At 38.1% G+C, this 15,790-nt stretch overlaps 2 protein-coding genes across 2 annotated transcripts in view; both read right to left on the reverse strand.

Moving 5' to 3' along the window:
* The window catches only part of med12 (mediator complex subunit 12), a 34,507-nt gene extending 22,882 nt beyond the window's left edge, over positions 1–11,625 (reverse strand). The window contains exons 1-11 of the mRNA XM_042492964.1: positions 11,490–11,625; positions 9,422–9,526; positions 9,136–9,327; positions 6,878–7,037; positions 5,310–5,485; positions 3,963–4,073; positions 3,361–3,633; positions 3,103–3,249; positions 2,455–2,554; positions 2,226–2,362; positions 1,842–1,973 (exon numbers count right to left, since the gene is read on the reverse strand). Coding sequence (XP_042348898.1) covers positions 1,842–1,973; positions 2,226–2,362; positions 2,455–2,554; positions 3,103–3,249; positions 3,361–3,633; positions 3,963–4,073; positions 5,310–5,485; positions 6,878–7,037; positions 9,136–9,327; positions 9,422–9,526; positions 11,490–11,591 — 1,635 coding nt within the window. The 5' untranslated portion in view covers positions 11,592–11,625. The remainder of the gene's footprint in view (positions 1–1,841; positions 1,974–2,225; positions 2,363–2,454; positions 2,555–3,102; positions 3,250–3,360; positions 3,634–3,962; positions 4,074–5,309; positions 5,486–6,877; positions 7,038–9,135; positions 9,328–9,421; positions 9,527–11,489) is intronic.
* Positions 11,626–14,479: 2,854 nt separating this feature from the next.
* Positions 14,480–15,790, reverse strand: part of wu:fb13g09 (multidrug resistance-associated protein 5) — a 42,532-nt gene continuing 41,221 nt past the window's right edge. Inside the window, exon 29 of the mRNA XM_042493039.1 lies at positions 14,480–15,673. Within this exon, the coding sequence (XP_042348973.1) occupies positions 15,581–15,673 (93 nt within the window). The 3' untranslated portion in view covers positions 14,480–15,580. The remainder of the gene's footprint in view (positions 15,674–15,790) is intronic.

The raw sequence follows: 15,790 nt of genomic DNA on the forward strand, positions 1-15,790 counted from the left end.
CAAACACACACACACACCACACAGACAACAAACCACAAACAGTCTATGAGTGCTAAACGTAAAAAAAAAAAAACTGTCATCGGATTTGGTTTTAGCATTTATTTGCACTGTTGGAGGGTGTATTGATGGCATCCCAGCAGGAATTTATACTGTAGAAACTGACACGTGGAGGCAAGAAAACTAAGTCATGGATATTAGATTGTTAATTTCAGAGTAAAAGAATAATTTTACTAACTAAACCACAGGTTTCATGCATATAGTGGTCTGCTGATACATAGCCCCGTGCAGACTCTTCTCAAAGGCTGATGTTCAGGGCTAAAGTCAAGTCCACTTTAGTCTATTGCGACACTATCCCACTTTTAAACATGTAATCTTTTCACTACTACGTGTGTGTTCAGAGCTGTAGCCCCCCCTGAGGACACCAAGGCCATGTCTCCAGGTTTACAACACTTAATGCACGTGGTTATTTGTAGAGTTGGGACCAACCAGATCCAATATCAGTATCCGATTCTGATACTGACATAATTCACTCATCTGATATCAGACTGATGTCCTCCACATACTGATACAGATTTCATAGTCTGATGTCGGTTACCACACATAGATCTCTTGCACTTCACTAGCGGAGTGCTTGTTTGTTTGTCTGTATGCCAGGAGCTCAGTGAGTCCTAAAATCCAAGCGAGTACGCAGGTGGACAGTCGCCTACGACACACACCCAACTCAAATGAACAATGGCTCATCTATTTCTTTTAAATTGAAGTTAAAACATGTAAAGACTGTCCCTCCAGCTGTGTTGGGACTAATCATAGTTTAAATGAGCGTGGAAAATGTCCATGGCCATTTTGGGGCAGCGGCAAAGAAACTTGTTAGCTACACTAGCGTGTAGCAAGTGGCAGCTCCGAGTGTAGAGCACATTTGGGTCGAGGAGAGTACGACTCCAGAGCCCATAATAATCACAATACTACCTTTTCTCACTGAAGGTCCTCTAACGTTAATTCACGCAAATAAAGCCTGCTGTTTGTTTCATCACAGCGACTGTGTTTCGGGTCTTTAAACAGACTGGGAGAGACAATAACGATTCAATCAAATGCTCTGCATGTAACCAATGCAATCACTCAACACTTACTTATTTGACAGGGTTGTTTGAGACTGTAGATATATTTAGCAACACAATTTCAAATATTCACAAGGATTTTCCAGTTTGCCATTACACTTTTTGAAATGCTCTTATAACTTTTCAAGTCATGTATATAAATATTCTTACTAGAAGATAATATGGTATTGCTGTGCACTTGATTTGTTTGGTTATGCCACAGTCATTTGCACCTGTTTGTGTGTGAAGTCTAACTTACAGATCAAATAAATTGCTTTGAAATACATTCAAATTTAACTATGGTATCAGTATTGACAAATTCAGATAGTGATATCAGAAGTGAAAAAAGTGGATTAATGCATCTCAACTATTTGATATTATCATATTCCAATGATATTTATATATTTTTTAAACGTAAAACCTTTGATTTGTTTTGGTAAAAATAATTTATAAGCAAATAAAACTAAAAAATGTAAAAAAAAAAAAAAACTTTTTTGAAACTGTACTTCCATCATGTTGGAAGATAAATGTGAGGAAATATGATCGATCCATTAAAAAAAAAAATATAACAGGTAAAGCAAAACATACATTGTTTTGGTGATGTTGATTTAGCGGATTAGACTCCAGAGCAGAGGAGATGTAATAGAGTTAATCACTGTTAAAACAGTTAGTTTGGAGCTGTGGTAAAAAAAGCAAGAGAGACAGAAACATGTGGCAGCAGCTCACAGAGGGCGACGTGTCTCTTACCTCTGCTTCTATTTCAGCCTGTCTCTTTTCCAGCAGCTTGGCCACCACCATGGCCCTGTGTCTGCCAGAACGCTTACAGCACACGGCCCATTCACAAAGCAAGGTCACCACCGCGTCATCATCTGGTGACATCTGGACAGAAACATGCGGTATGAGACAATGCGGCTAAAAATAACAGCTAACAGCCACATTTTATAATCTGATGAGTCAGTCAGTTACTATATGGTGTCAACTCCGAGGCACGAAAACTCACACTTTTCAATCCAACATCTGAATCCAAGAGATACTCGTAACATTATCTTCCAATGTATCATTTATATCTCAATGTTTTCTTCATGCTTTATAAATAATAAAAGCAGATCGGGAAGGGAGATCAATCTTTACCTCATGGCCATCTTTACTCTGGCCTGACCCAAATATTCGGTTGTACAGGGAATCCAGTGAGTTGTTAAAGTCAGACTTCTCAAAGCTGTGGTTGTCTAAAACCTCCAGAGTGTGCAGAACCCTCCCGATGGTGAACCCTGGAAACAGATTATAGAAATCAAACCCTGACCTTGTTTTACAAGCTGTAAACAGGTTTCTCTCTGCAGAGATAATGGAGCACTTTTCTCACCCGCTGTGGTCTCCTGACACTTGTCAAAGGACCACCTGAATTCGACTGCCTGGCCTCGCTCCTTAACTTGCTCCTCAATTTCTCGTAACTTTGTACGGACCTGTGGTTATAAGAAAACACAAAAAAAATTACCTTGACATCTTAAGCAAGCCCCCAGTACACCTTGGTGCTAAAAACAACTTTTCTTGGAATGTATTCAGCAGAAATGTAAGAAACTCTGTTTAAAAAAATGAAACATGGCAAAAACTTATGAGTTTTTTTTCTTTGAGTTAACAAAGATTTTTTTTGTGAAGCTACAGTTTCCTTGCGATGGAGAAATTAACGCTTCCCTTAAAACATAAACAGGACGAGTTTGAAACGTGCTGCGGATCTGAAGTAAAAATTTAGCACAATATGAATCAGATTTTAAAGGTTCCGTATGTGAAATCAGAGCATTGATGTCACAGTGAGTCACTCATTTTTTTTTCTCTTTCTATTTTCTATTCAAAGATAAAGTGCAGTCATATATATATGTCTGTTTTGTTTACTTTCATTTTAAGCAAATCTTCGAATGTGATGGGAAAATGGGAAAACCTGTTACCCTGCGGTGCATTTCACCAAGAAAAAAAAAGCAAAAGAAAACTCTTCAGTTTGTCAGGATGCTTGTACCTGCTGTGTGAAGGCAGTATTGCCTCCTGGCATTGGTAAGCTGGACGGAGCAATGGGCAGGAGGTCCAGAGGTGAACCAGTTTTGTTTCTGCTGTCTGTTAGAGAGTAATGCCACACCAGAGCACTGGGACAACACAACACGATGCTCTGATGTGACAATGGCAAAACACAAATAATAGGGGGAAAGAAAAATAGAACAATTAGTAAGTGAAGCCTTGTTATAATTAATTATGTATCAGTCAAAATGAAGAACAATACCTGTAGCATGCAGCTGAGGCCAAACACCAGAGGCCGGTGCTGCGGGCAGATGTAGAAGTCAGTGAAAGCTGTCTGGGGCTGGTTCCCTCCTGCGGGCTGAGAGGTCGGGGTGGGGGGCAGGGCGTTGCCTTGCTGCGTCAACATGCCATGGGCTGGATGCCCTCCTGTGCCGGGGCCCATGCTCCCGTCGCTAAGCAACAGGTTGAGGCGGCGTGTGCAGAAGTAAGCCAGTCTCCGTGACAAGTAAGCCGACTGTACAAATTCCCCTGAGTACTGCAGGGACAGAGGAGAGATTCACAGCATTACCCACAGCACTCAGTGTCCATTAACATCAGGCAGCTTTGGAGACAGAAACAAAACAAGAGGCTGCGGGCCCCAGGGGGCCTCTGTCAGAAAAGGTCAACACCAAAGTGCTGTAGACCAAGGCTGGCCCATGATAAATTGTTGACAGCTGTAGACGCCCGTCATAACAGACTGTGTTCGGCTGTGTGAATGTTAAGCAGGACTGTAAGTTTCCCAAAACCAATCCATCGGTGCACGAGTGATGATGTAATGTCAAGGTAGAGATGTTTGGATGACAGTAAATGAAAAGAGGGATTTACCTGTAGTAAGAGCGGCAGGAGAAGTCTGAGAAGCTCATCTTCACCGGGTCGTACCTTCTCAAAACACTCCAACACCCACGTCAGGAACTCATGTCTGTCTAACATCCCATCCTGAACACAGAAACACAAGCGCATTTTCATATCAAGCAAGATAACAACAATAACTACGGGGTTAGATGCTAGCATTTATTCATTCATGGACCTGCACCGAGAGGGGAACCTGTGGGTGCCCCACTGGCAAACCCCAAAAAATATAATTTGCATTGGTATTTTGTCTTAATTTTATTTTCTGATTCTGTTCTAGGTGAAAAAATAACCTGCCTATTGGATCGTGTGTATTGGATGATAAGTATATTAAAATAAAATTAGAAGAATAATGATTTAATGTTTTAATCCTCTGACTGCTGATGTTTGTGTGTTGGATCTGTCTTCTCTCTCCAGCTGGAATGAGAGTCGCTTCAATCAGGTCAAACAGACACATGAGCTGTGAAAATGTGCTGCTCAGTATTATGAGAATCAAAGAAAATATTCATTTAAGTTTTGTTTCCTAAATAACCTATGTTTAAAAAAAATATTCTATCTTCGTTTCACATGTATGAAATGTCCCAAAGTGATCACTTGTGTTGCCAAACCAAATAATCTGAACAGTGCATGGTAACTATAAGATTTGCAGTTTCGGGTCAGGCTGTGGATCTTGAGCCGACGGGTTGCACAGCAGAACTAATGTTTCAAATGTGCGGGTGGCAGAGTGGGTGCAGTATTGCATGTCGTGGCTCCGGTTTTGGAGCAGTTCTTGAAAACAGGATTGGTGCAGGACTCTATCATGAATTTATTCACTGAAATACATAGTGATCATCATTTCTACTTTGAGGATTAAGGTAGGTTAAGTGCAAAGAAGCAGTGTTGGAGAACTTAATCATAAAAAGTAAGCCATTCCTAATTCCTTTATTAAATTACTCTACCCAGATGAAATGTGGTTATTTTATTTATGACTCATAGAGAACAAATCATATTATTTTGTTGTTCGGCAGATTATGTCTAGAAGAGATTTTACAGCAGATGTGCCACAAATCTCAATTTTTCCCATGAAATTTGCTGTACTTCGGTAAAAACTCATTTCAGTCTGTTTATTAAAAAAGTTTAGATCAGCTTGTTTAATAAAGCTTACAGCCTCCTCCACTGTTCTGCACTCTCTACAATATTCCAGCAAAATAGAAAGCAGACTGACCAATAGGTCAAGGAAAAAGCAGTTTCCTTGAAGGCTAAATGTTGTCACAGCGCATCAATGTCACATCATGTGATCACAGTAATATAAACTGTAACCCCAACACTGATGAGTGAACTGACCTGAAACATGAACATGGCGAGCTTCTCGTTGTATTCCCACTGCTTCATGGCCGTCTCCACATCAGCGGGGGTGGCTGGTAGGGGCGAGCTGCAGCCTTGACTGGGAAACTGTCTGTAAAACTCGGCCACCTTCTGAAGCTGCTCCCACAGGTACTTAGTGATGATCTGAGTCCATTCTACACACACAGAAACACAAACAGGTCTTAAAGCAAAAAAATCAGAAGAATTTGTGCTGTATAAACACATTAATAGATCTATAGTCTGTGCATTATCCACAGCTTGATGAGTGTAACGGATCAGGCTGGAGCTACCGGGGCACAGAAGCTAAAAAATGTAACTTACTGCAGTGAATACAATGTTAGTTTGGTCCAGAACAAAGTCACAAAATAACACTAATTATCTGACCGATCAGTGGAAGTGGTAACTAGTAACTACTTGTGTTTTGTACAGTAAAATTACTGTTTATTTCAAAGGAGTCTGGTGGCTATGGACAGGAGCAGCAGCAAAAAGTATGTTAGCCTCCTATAAAAGGACAAGAGGTTGACAGATTATCTGCCTGGCTGATTTTCATGGCCGATATTTGGTATTTTGTTGATTATCGTTATCTGCATTTTATTTTAATAATGGCTGATAAAATTAATTAATTAAAAAGTGTGCGTATTATACTCAACCAACACCAGGGAAGGCAGTCTGTAATACATGCAAAGAAAGTGTCAGCATGGGAGGAACTTTTACCTTGTAAAACCTCAGGGAGCTATTTTTATTCATTATTTTTTTATCTATATGTTCACATGACTTTTTAAAGAAGTTGAAGAGAGCTGCATATAATGTTGAAAAGTTTAGTTTCGATTAAACATTTGTTAAAGGCATTTTTAAAAAACGGTTTTGTGTTGGTGTGTTACACTCAAAATTCTAAATTTCGACAGAAATACTTTCCTTTTTATTGTAAATGCATATCGGTTCCAATTATAGATTATCAGTCTCATTAAGTACTAATAATCTTTACCAGTATCAGCATTGAAAAAACAATATTGACAGACCCCTAAAAAGGACCACCAAAAAATAGATTATTTTACCACTTTATCTTGCAGTCAAACAGCCTTTTCCTGTGGGGAACTGAAGTCGTTCTCTGTGCTCTCTTCAAAGCCAGCACACTTCATTGACCGAAACAGTAATTTACTGCACAGCACATGGAAGTTGCTGCTCTGTTGCTCACTCGATTGTTTTGTTTGTCTGTTATTGCAACAAACTAACACGGCGTCCACAGCAAGGTATAGGTTTCATATGTAACTGCTACATCATGCAGAAACTTGTCATGTCACATGAAGAAAAGTTTTGAGAAAGATTTGGCATAATAGCACCTTGATGCTAAAACATACACAATTCAACCAGAAATTAGGAAGCAGGAGGAAAGCAGAATGTTATGAAAAGCTCAGAAAAAAATAACAGTGCTTCCTTTATGTTATCTTTAATCAAAAAAGCTCATGAAACATGACTCAAAACAGCACAAACAGCAAAAAACAAACAGACAGCTGCTTTACCAACAAATACCAATATCACTTGCTTACCTATACAGGGATCAATCACATGCCTCTTCTTCACTTTAGTTTCTGTGATGGCTGCATGATATGCACAGGTCATCTTAATCATCCACGCTGAGCGCATGACAGGGACTGAGTACTTGGCCAAGTATCCAAAAACCTCCTCTTTTTTGCTAAAGATTGGAACCTATGACAAAGACATTTCACATGCATCAGTGATGTTGAGGGACACAGTGCAAACACACCAAGAACATTTCAGATAACAGCCCAAATGGCAACATAAGAACTCTGACAGAAAAAAGGTCAATTTATTAAAATGTTTTTATTGGTATAACAACAGCAGTGCTTTTTCTAAACAGTTCTGCCAAAAATGCTAAATAAAGATAAATCATATACATTGGGCTTACACGTTACTGCTAACTTTATGTAAATACAGACTTCAGAGGTTCTTTGCAATAAAATAAACAGTTTAGATGGATGACATTTCCTTTTCAACACTGCCTGTTCTGTGCTGGAAATGAATGTCCTGGAGGCATTGCATGTATAAAGTCCACAATTTAAATTAAATACATCTGCAAATGTTCCTCCTGATGTTACTTCTTCTGTGGTCTCCATGAAGTGGCAGAGCAGAAATCTGGAAGTTGTGCACTCCTGAAAAAGTGATCCATCAAAGTCATTATTACCACATAAAGAAAACATTGTTAATTAAAGTGAAAAACAATTAAATGTGTATGTACCAATGCAAGCAGGAATAAAAGAAAATATATAACAAATTACATTGTTATTGTAAACCATAAAGAGGTTTCATACATTTATGAATAGAAAGCTCACCTTTAATTTAACCTGATGTGTTCAATATTCAACATCAATTTGCTGCCACTTGTAGGAGCACTTACAGAGAAAATAATTTGTTGTGAGAAAATACAAAAAAACACCCCCAGACAATCTATAAATAATAGATTTCCAAGTTTTAAAAACAGCACACGGCAATAAAACCTGTTTGCACTAACAAACAATGGCATTCATTGTGTTTTTGGGTCAATACACCCAAACAAGACAAACAATAGACTTGTTTTAAACAGAAGCATCAATTTGGCTGTTTTAATGAGGAAATAAAAAACACAGCATTTGCTTACCTTTTCTGAATTGGTTTGTGATGCTGAATTGAATCGTCCGGGGGAGTTCTGCACAGTTTGGGGACTTGTTTTTTCTCACTGTGGCCATTCGTTCTCTTCTTGGCTTTCACAGAACCAGCACGTAAATTTCTCCACGCTGTGATATACACATCAGTATCCTCCACACCTGATCTGTTATCTACTTCTGTCCAGGCTGTCCTGGCAGAAAACGTCTATTGAGCCAAACCACAATAAAGGAATCTTAATTTGTGGGCTGATGTCGCAAAACTATGCAGTGTTCCAACTACTAACATAGAAATGCAGCAATATCGGCATTCTATGAGAATTCAGCAATATCATCTTAAAAAACCCAAGTACAGCAACACTAGCAGCCCTGTGGGGTTGTAATGACCGTTGGAAAGCGTCGTTGCCATGACGGGTTGTGCTTGTCCTGCAATGGTATTTGGGTGGGCGGCGCATTATCAATGTTATTTACTTGACCAGCCAGTGGTTTTATTGTTTTGGTTCATAATTGCATATTTACTGTAGCAACAGTTAGGAGTGGTAACATGTAGCAGTGTATTCAGCATGCAAATGTTAAACATGCAAGTGTGTTATCATGAAATAAATCTTATTTTAACGGTCACCTCATGAGAGACAAAACTTAAAAGTCTATTTTTATTCATATTTGTCAGACTAGACAATAAAAATTTGTATCTTATCAGTACTGGTCAGTGTGGGTGGGAAAATGACTGAAGACTTGTGCAAGCAATATACTGTTAATCATATAGCTGTAATAACAAAAACCTTTTTTTATGTAAGTACTTGAGCAAAGTTAAGTTCTTAAATTTTGGGAAGATGTCATTTCCTTTCTTGTGGACATGACTGAACAACAGCTTAAAACTTTTATACCCGTCCTTTGCAAATGTAAGTATGAAAATAGCGGAAATCAGCAGAAGTAAACATGAAAACAATAAAAATTATAATACTAACAATGAAAAAAAAAACATATAGAGGAGATTAATCTGCAGAGAATTGCATTACTTAACCAGCCAGAGGGTGAGGCCAGTGTAGTACAAAGTAGATGACTTCTACAACAATTACACTGCCAACATAAACAAAACCTCATCCAGCAAAGACGGCTTTAATAGACTCACACAAGGGTCTTACCTTTTTAGCCAGCTGTGTCAAAGGTTTAGTCCCCGCTAAATCCGTGAACCAATTATTGATGGAGCTCTGTGACCTCGCTGTGACAAGCCAGAAATTATCCTTCTGGTTGACCTGCGGCTTACGTTTCCCTGTGTCTGGAAACGTGTTGTATCGCAGCTTCTCTGCAATGATGCTGCTGAAGTTTGAACTGATCTGTAAAGCATGGAGGGAAACATGTATGACGGCCAAATCAATCGCATACAAAATATACAACAACAGGCATGCAAGGTAGAACTTGAGTCCTTACCTTTGAAGGGTTGAAGTTGACATTTTTGGCACTGCCATGTTCATCACCTGACACAGCTGGTTGGTTATTAAATCCTTGTTTCACATTTAGTGCAGTCAACTCATCCTAAAAAGAACAAACATTTCAGTGCATATGTACATAAAATTAAAAAAAAAAACATACGCACATGCAAAGTGCTGATTTACAATATTACATTCCAAGTTCAAAAAAGTTGGGATGCTGTGTAAAATGTAAACAAAACAGAATGCAATGATTTACAAATACTTTGACCTTTTTTAATTAAATACAGCCCAAAGACAAGATATCTAATGTTCAATTCCTAAAGTGTATTACACTTGTACACTTGTACACTTGTTCTAGATTTGACACCTACAACTTGTTCCAAAAAAACTGGGGCGGGGGCAAGTTTACCTCTAATTTACACGACCTTTTCTTTTAACAACACTTATTTAGCATTTGGGAACTGAGGACACAAATTGTTGAAGTTTGGAAAGTGAAATTCTTTCCCATTCTTGCCTGAAATGTGACTTCAGTTCCTCAACAGTTAAGGGTCTCCATTGCTTCATACTGTGCTTCATAATGCGCCACTAATTTTCAATAGGAAACAGGTCTGGACTGGGGGCAGGCCGGTCTAGTACCTGCACACTTTTAATATGAAGCCAGATGTTGTAACATGCAGAATAAGGGTCTGCATTGTGTTGCTGGAAAAAGGTATCAACTAGATGGCATTGAATGTTGCTCCAAAACCTGTATGTACCTGCCAGCATTGATGGTGCCCATTATGCCAGTCATGTCCAAAGTCTAGCCCAGGGACTAATTGTGGCCCTCAGCTTGTCTTTCAAAATATAGTATATGATTAACACAATATTGGATAATCAAGCAAGATCACAGGCTCGTAATTTCACTCACCTAATGGCAGGATAATCACACAGTTTGTAGCCATGCTCCAAGTAGAAACTAACATGTTTGCATAAACAGATGGTAAACAAGCTAAAAACCAGATATTTCATGCAAAGTAGCAGACATGGCCACGGCAAAAAAGCATGAAGTCGAAATAAAGGAGCAGTGGAAAGTTGAACACTTTTTCACCTCTGTGTTTGAGTCCTTTGTATGTGATCTGTATATATTACCCATATGATGCCTGCCAGAAGCCACTGGCCCCCAGGTATTCACACATTATCCAATCTGACTCCTATTAAAAAAGTTTGGACATCCCTGCATGATAGCATGGGAAATAACTCACCTCTATACCATCGCACGTGCTGGCTTTTTGAACTGTATTTGATTGAATACAGATCAAAACAAATTTGCAAATCATTGCATTCTGTTTTATTTACGTTTTATGAAGCGTCCCATTTTTTTTTTGGAATTGGGGTTGTAACATAAATTTATGATCCCTTCAGCCAGTTGTAATTTGAGAAAATTAGCACATGCATGTGATTTGGCTTGCTGACAGCAGAAAATTTAACATAATGATGTGTACTTAAGTCATTATTGAGATATTTGCAGCAGCGCTGACACGGAGGTAAAGCAGTCAGTCTTCCATCTACATCAACAGATTATCTTAGGTTAATAATAGATCAGGAGCCTGCAGCTCAGCCCTGCTAGGCCAAACTCCAATCTCATAAACGAGCACAGATCATTTATCTGAAATTAAGGTTCAGCTTCAGATCATAAGGGTTAGCTGTGCAGGTTTAGCTATCTCATTGGATCAAAACATCAAGCTAACAAACAATTACCAGTCGCGCACAATCCAAAAAGCTAATTGTTTTCCATCAGAAAGCAAAAGCTAAGCTCCAGTTTATATCAAAGTGGTTAGCCTACGCAAGCCAACAAGCTATTTTTGCAAACTCCAGTGTCCAACGAACCGGTTGTTTTCCAAGTAAGCTGCCGAGCTAGCTAACAAACTGACAACTAGGTGCTGTTCATTGTTATTGCTAGGCCCAAATCGTCTAGAGGGCTTGCTAAACAGGCTAGCTAGTGTTAGCTCGAGCAGCTTCTTAGCTGACATTTTTCCTCCACAAAACATTATTCCCGGACTTTCAGATTTCACATCGTAAAATCTCACCTCTTTCTGCTTTGGATCTTGAGGATAAACGTCTGGAGGGCCGAGTCGAGGCCGCTTTAATGGCCGGTGTTCGTAACTTAAGATCCCGAAAGCAGCCATCATCCAGCGGCATCACAGCCTGAGCTTTCCTCCTCCTCCCAGCAGCGCGAGCTGCAACAGCCACACACACTTCCGGCGAGGCTTTAACCCCCGAACTTCAAAATAAAGCTCAAGGGGGATAAAAACCTTTTTGTACCAGTTTTTTTTTAAACCCCAAAAATAATAGGCAATAGCATAAACACATACACATACACTAGAATGATTAGAGGTATCACGAAAGATTTTGTGAAATGGTTTAAATGTTTTTCAAAGCCTGTGGGTGAATATCTACCTTATTGTGATGTTACACCTTTGCAACAAACAAACAAAAAATTATAATATATACAGGAAAAAAACTTCGTATTTTTTCCTTGATTTAAAAAAAAATGTTTACATCAACAACAATGCAATATCTTTTTCGTATGATTATTTTCTTCAGACTTGCTTATATGTGATGTGGTCTACGTTAATTTGTTTTCTAATTTATCATTTTGTTCTGTCTTGATCCTAGTTAGTAGTAGTAGTTTTTTTTGTTATTTTATATATATATATATATAGTTTTTATCTGTATTTCTCTCGGTTCCTTGTAATATGTTTTTGCCTCTGATCTCTTGTTTAATTCTTCCTTTATTGTTGTCTGGCCCCAGTTCAGCATTTCAGCATTATTTTTTGCCCTCCATAGTTTTATTGCCACAGCAAGAAACCCTTCTTGCTTCTACTTTGCTTTGTTCTATTCTTATTCTTATTCTTCTTACAGTCAGTGAAGAAAGAGAAAATTACTGGGGGGAAAAAGGTTTATATTGTATTGTTGTTGATGTAAATAAAATAAAAACTCAAGAGAAAAAATTAAGAAAATGCAGTGAGTTTACACTAAAACAACTTTTGTAAACATGTGGCCACAAATTCAAAGCAGCTCAACACTAAATTTGCCACCCTGCCATGTTACTAGTAAAAATTCTGAACCTCAAAAGCAGGGCCACATTTTCATATATAATATATGTGTGTTTTTATTACTCTGAAACTTTTCTACTCATTTGCAAACTTGAGCTCAAAATCCTTTTTAAACTTATTCAAGTCTATAGACACAGTAACGACACATCGTTGTGCAAGCGTTAGACTTTGCTCTGGGTTTATTTTCAATGTGCACCGTAGAGGGAAGGCAGGAGTAACCAGTTACCCTCGTGTCCCAGGGGCAGGCTCCAGGCTTTTTGAGTATCAGCAGGTTTGTGCAAATTTATCTGAAAAAATGCAATAGACAAAAACCTACAAAATTATCTTAAATGACACCGATCTTAAAGCGGGTCCTGCTTTATTTCCTGTTCTTGTGGAGCTGGTTTTAAAAGGTTCAGTGTGTCAACATTTTGTTTTAGTAGCCACAGTATTTCAGTCTGGTGCATATTCCTAAATAAATATTTATTCAATAATATAATATTTGTTAAAATTCAGACTCTAAGATGGAAGAACATGTCCACAGGATGTAAAAAAAAAACCTAGGCAACAGACAAATAAGCAGCAAAAAACAACTATTTGTCAAGCACATACTAGACATTTTTCTCACCAACCCACACAAACATACTGTACACACACACATGCTTGACCATACAGAATAGATAGCAGGTATCTGCTCAGAAGATAAGGTTACATCATGTAGTGTAGCATAAAAGATCAAAGAGCTGAAGCCTGGAAAAGAAACACAAAGGCTCCGAGGTGCTGACTGTAATACTAATATAGGTGGGGGGTCTGGTGAGGACAAGTATCGACTGAGTCCAGTTGTCTGTGAACGCAGTTGTTTATCTCACGCACACAGTGTAATTTCTGTGTTGTGCAATTCCTCAAGTTTTGGTAAAAAATTAATGAATAAGTGTCCCCTTTCACTCCTATGCAGCTGCAAGAATTCCAACTATTTTACTACCCTGTTAAGGAATTTATGTTGTTTGCTGACCAGTTTCCACACAGTGAACAAAATGGGCTGATAATAGCATGTTGTCAGCTGTGGAACAGGTGTGTGTGTGCAGTAAATTAAAGCAACAATGGACCTCAGGCAGTAACATTTTCTTAAATTTCTCTTATACTTTCTCTTAATTTCCTGGTAACTGAAAATACAAGAGAACTCCAAATCCAAAACTGCTGTTAATCAGGTGTGCTCAGTAATGAATCCCACTTGATCATAAATCACCTAATAGCATAGTTACGCCCCCTAAACACTATATAAGGGCAGGTTTTGTGCCGAGTGCAAGGACTCTGGTGCAGCTGAAATAAAATTAACACAAGATATTAAGATTTTTAACAAAAGTGTTAAAGGTTGGCTGAAGCTAAATCAGAGATGTGAGCATTTTTAACCATTTTATAATGTATTTTAGTTGAGTGTTGTGTTTGCAACATTCGTATTTGTATTATTTATTTTTTTTACTGCAACTGTATGTTGTAATTCTATGTAATTTTGAGGTAAATATTTACCATCATTAGTAATTATCATTACTGTTATTGTGTGTAACCTTGATATCTTCTCTATTTTTTTTCTTTTTCTTTATTAAAAGCCTAACGATGGACAGGAGCTGGAGACTAGCAATAGCTATAACCTCTATATGTGACACACCAGTTACTTCAGCTTGTTTGTAACAGGCTGAAGAAGTACTGTTATTTTGCATAGTCCCTATTAAATAAACAATATAAATACATTTAAAAAATGGCCAAAACTGGAATGATGACACCACAAAAAGGTCTTAAGTACTTGTGATTTCAGGGAAATGCACTTATGTATTAAAGGTAGAAGTAATCATGCAAAAAGGTTTACACTTAATAAATGAAAATCATTAAAATAATCATAGGAAAAGCAGGTAGTGCCTTGAGTCACAGAATACTCCTCTTTCCCCGTTAAACACGTAAAACAGCTCAGACATTTGGACATCAGCATATATAAAAAATATGTTTTATTGAAAAACAAGAACCTTAATAACAAAAATCAAACATTTAAAAAAGACTACAATCTCAAGTGTACAAAGGCAATCTTGAAAATGCATCAATGCAATAGAAAGATATTGCACTCTTCATGATTGTTCAGCATATACTTGATTATAAGGCAGAAGTTTACAATCCCCAGTATCAGCTTTGATGCACATTACACACTGTACCATAGTTTGTAACATTAACAGCAACTGCATAGCATAATTTGTTCAATTATCTTGCTGATAAAACATTACCATCGGTGTAAAATGTGCAGATTTTAAACTCCAGCATTTGGATGTAGGAAAACTTCGGCTCATACCAAAAACACAGTACTTGCATGCAGTCTAAAAACAAGCATGCTTGCATGGCTAACTCCATTATATGACCTGAAATGTTTACAGTTCTAGGCACATATCATATCTGCAATAATTTACTGACATGACTGCATTATAATTCAGAACTAGATGCATAAAACAAAAATAAACCAGTGAAACATTTTAGCACATTTTAGATAGTGCCTAATAGGAATGGTTAATAGGTGATTTAAGAAAAAAGAAAAGAAATACTGTATTAAATAATCAAAACTAATACATTCTTAACAGTGAATGCCTGCACAGCGAGGTTTAAGTTATGGAAATAAAATGACTAAAACTAATTTGGAGTCTCACTGATCAGCTGACCCCCAGAGGAAAAGACAGCACCACATGTCCTTGCATGCGTCCACATGGGTTATAAAGTGCTATTGTCAAAGTTGTCGCTCTGTTTTACTTGCAGTCAATTATTTGGCCTCCCGGAAATAACTCTGCAAAGAGCAGGAGGCCGTTAACACCTTTCTTTGCATAGTGAGATTTAACGGGACTCTCAGAAACATGGTCCCTGGATCTTTGGTTTGTAAATAAACACACACTGTTACACGGAGCAGTCATCGCAGGAGCCACTGTATTTTTTAACATCACTTTCACACCATGGCAGGACTGAATTAATTGTGTTTTTTTGTGCATTTCAGGTCGTCCACTGAATATTTTGTGGCATCAGGGCTCACATCCAAAGTTCAGCTCCGGAGTCTTTCATCTGCTTTGGTTTTCGGCTGCTTCTATCATGGCTCTGAATCTTGACTTTTCGTCTGCCAGCAAAGCAGCGGGACTGTCAAACTCCAAAATCTGTGAGAATGAAAAGGATAAAAGCGTGATCAGTACCAGCATATTAAATCAGAGGTTCACCGTGCTCATTCCATAAACTTGTGCAGAGAGATAAAAAATAAAGGCATATTATTTTCT

The sequence above is a fragment of the Plectropomus leopardus genome, chromosome 9 (assembly GCF_008729295.1).
Source record: "Plectropomus leopardus isolate mb chromosome 9, YSFRI_Pleo_2.0, whole genome shotgun sequence".
Lineage (NCBI taxonomy): Eukaryota > Metazoa > Chordata > Actinopteri > Perciformes > Serranidae > Plectropomus > Plectropomus leopardus.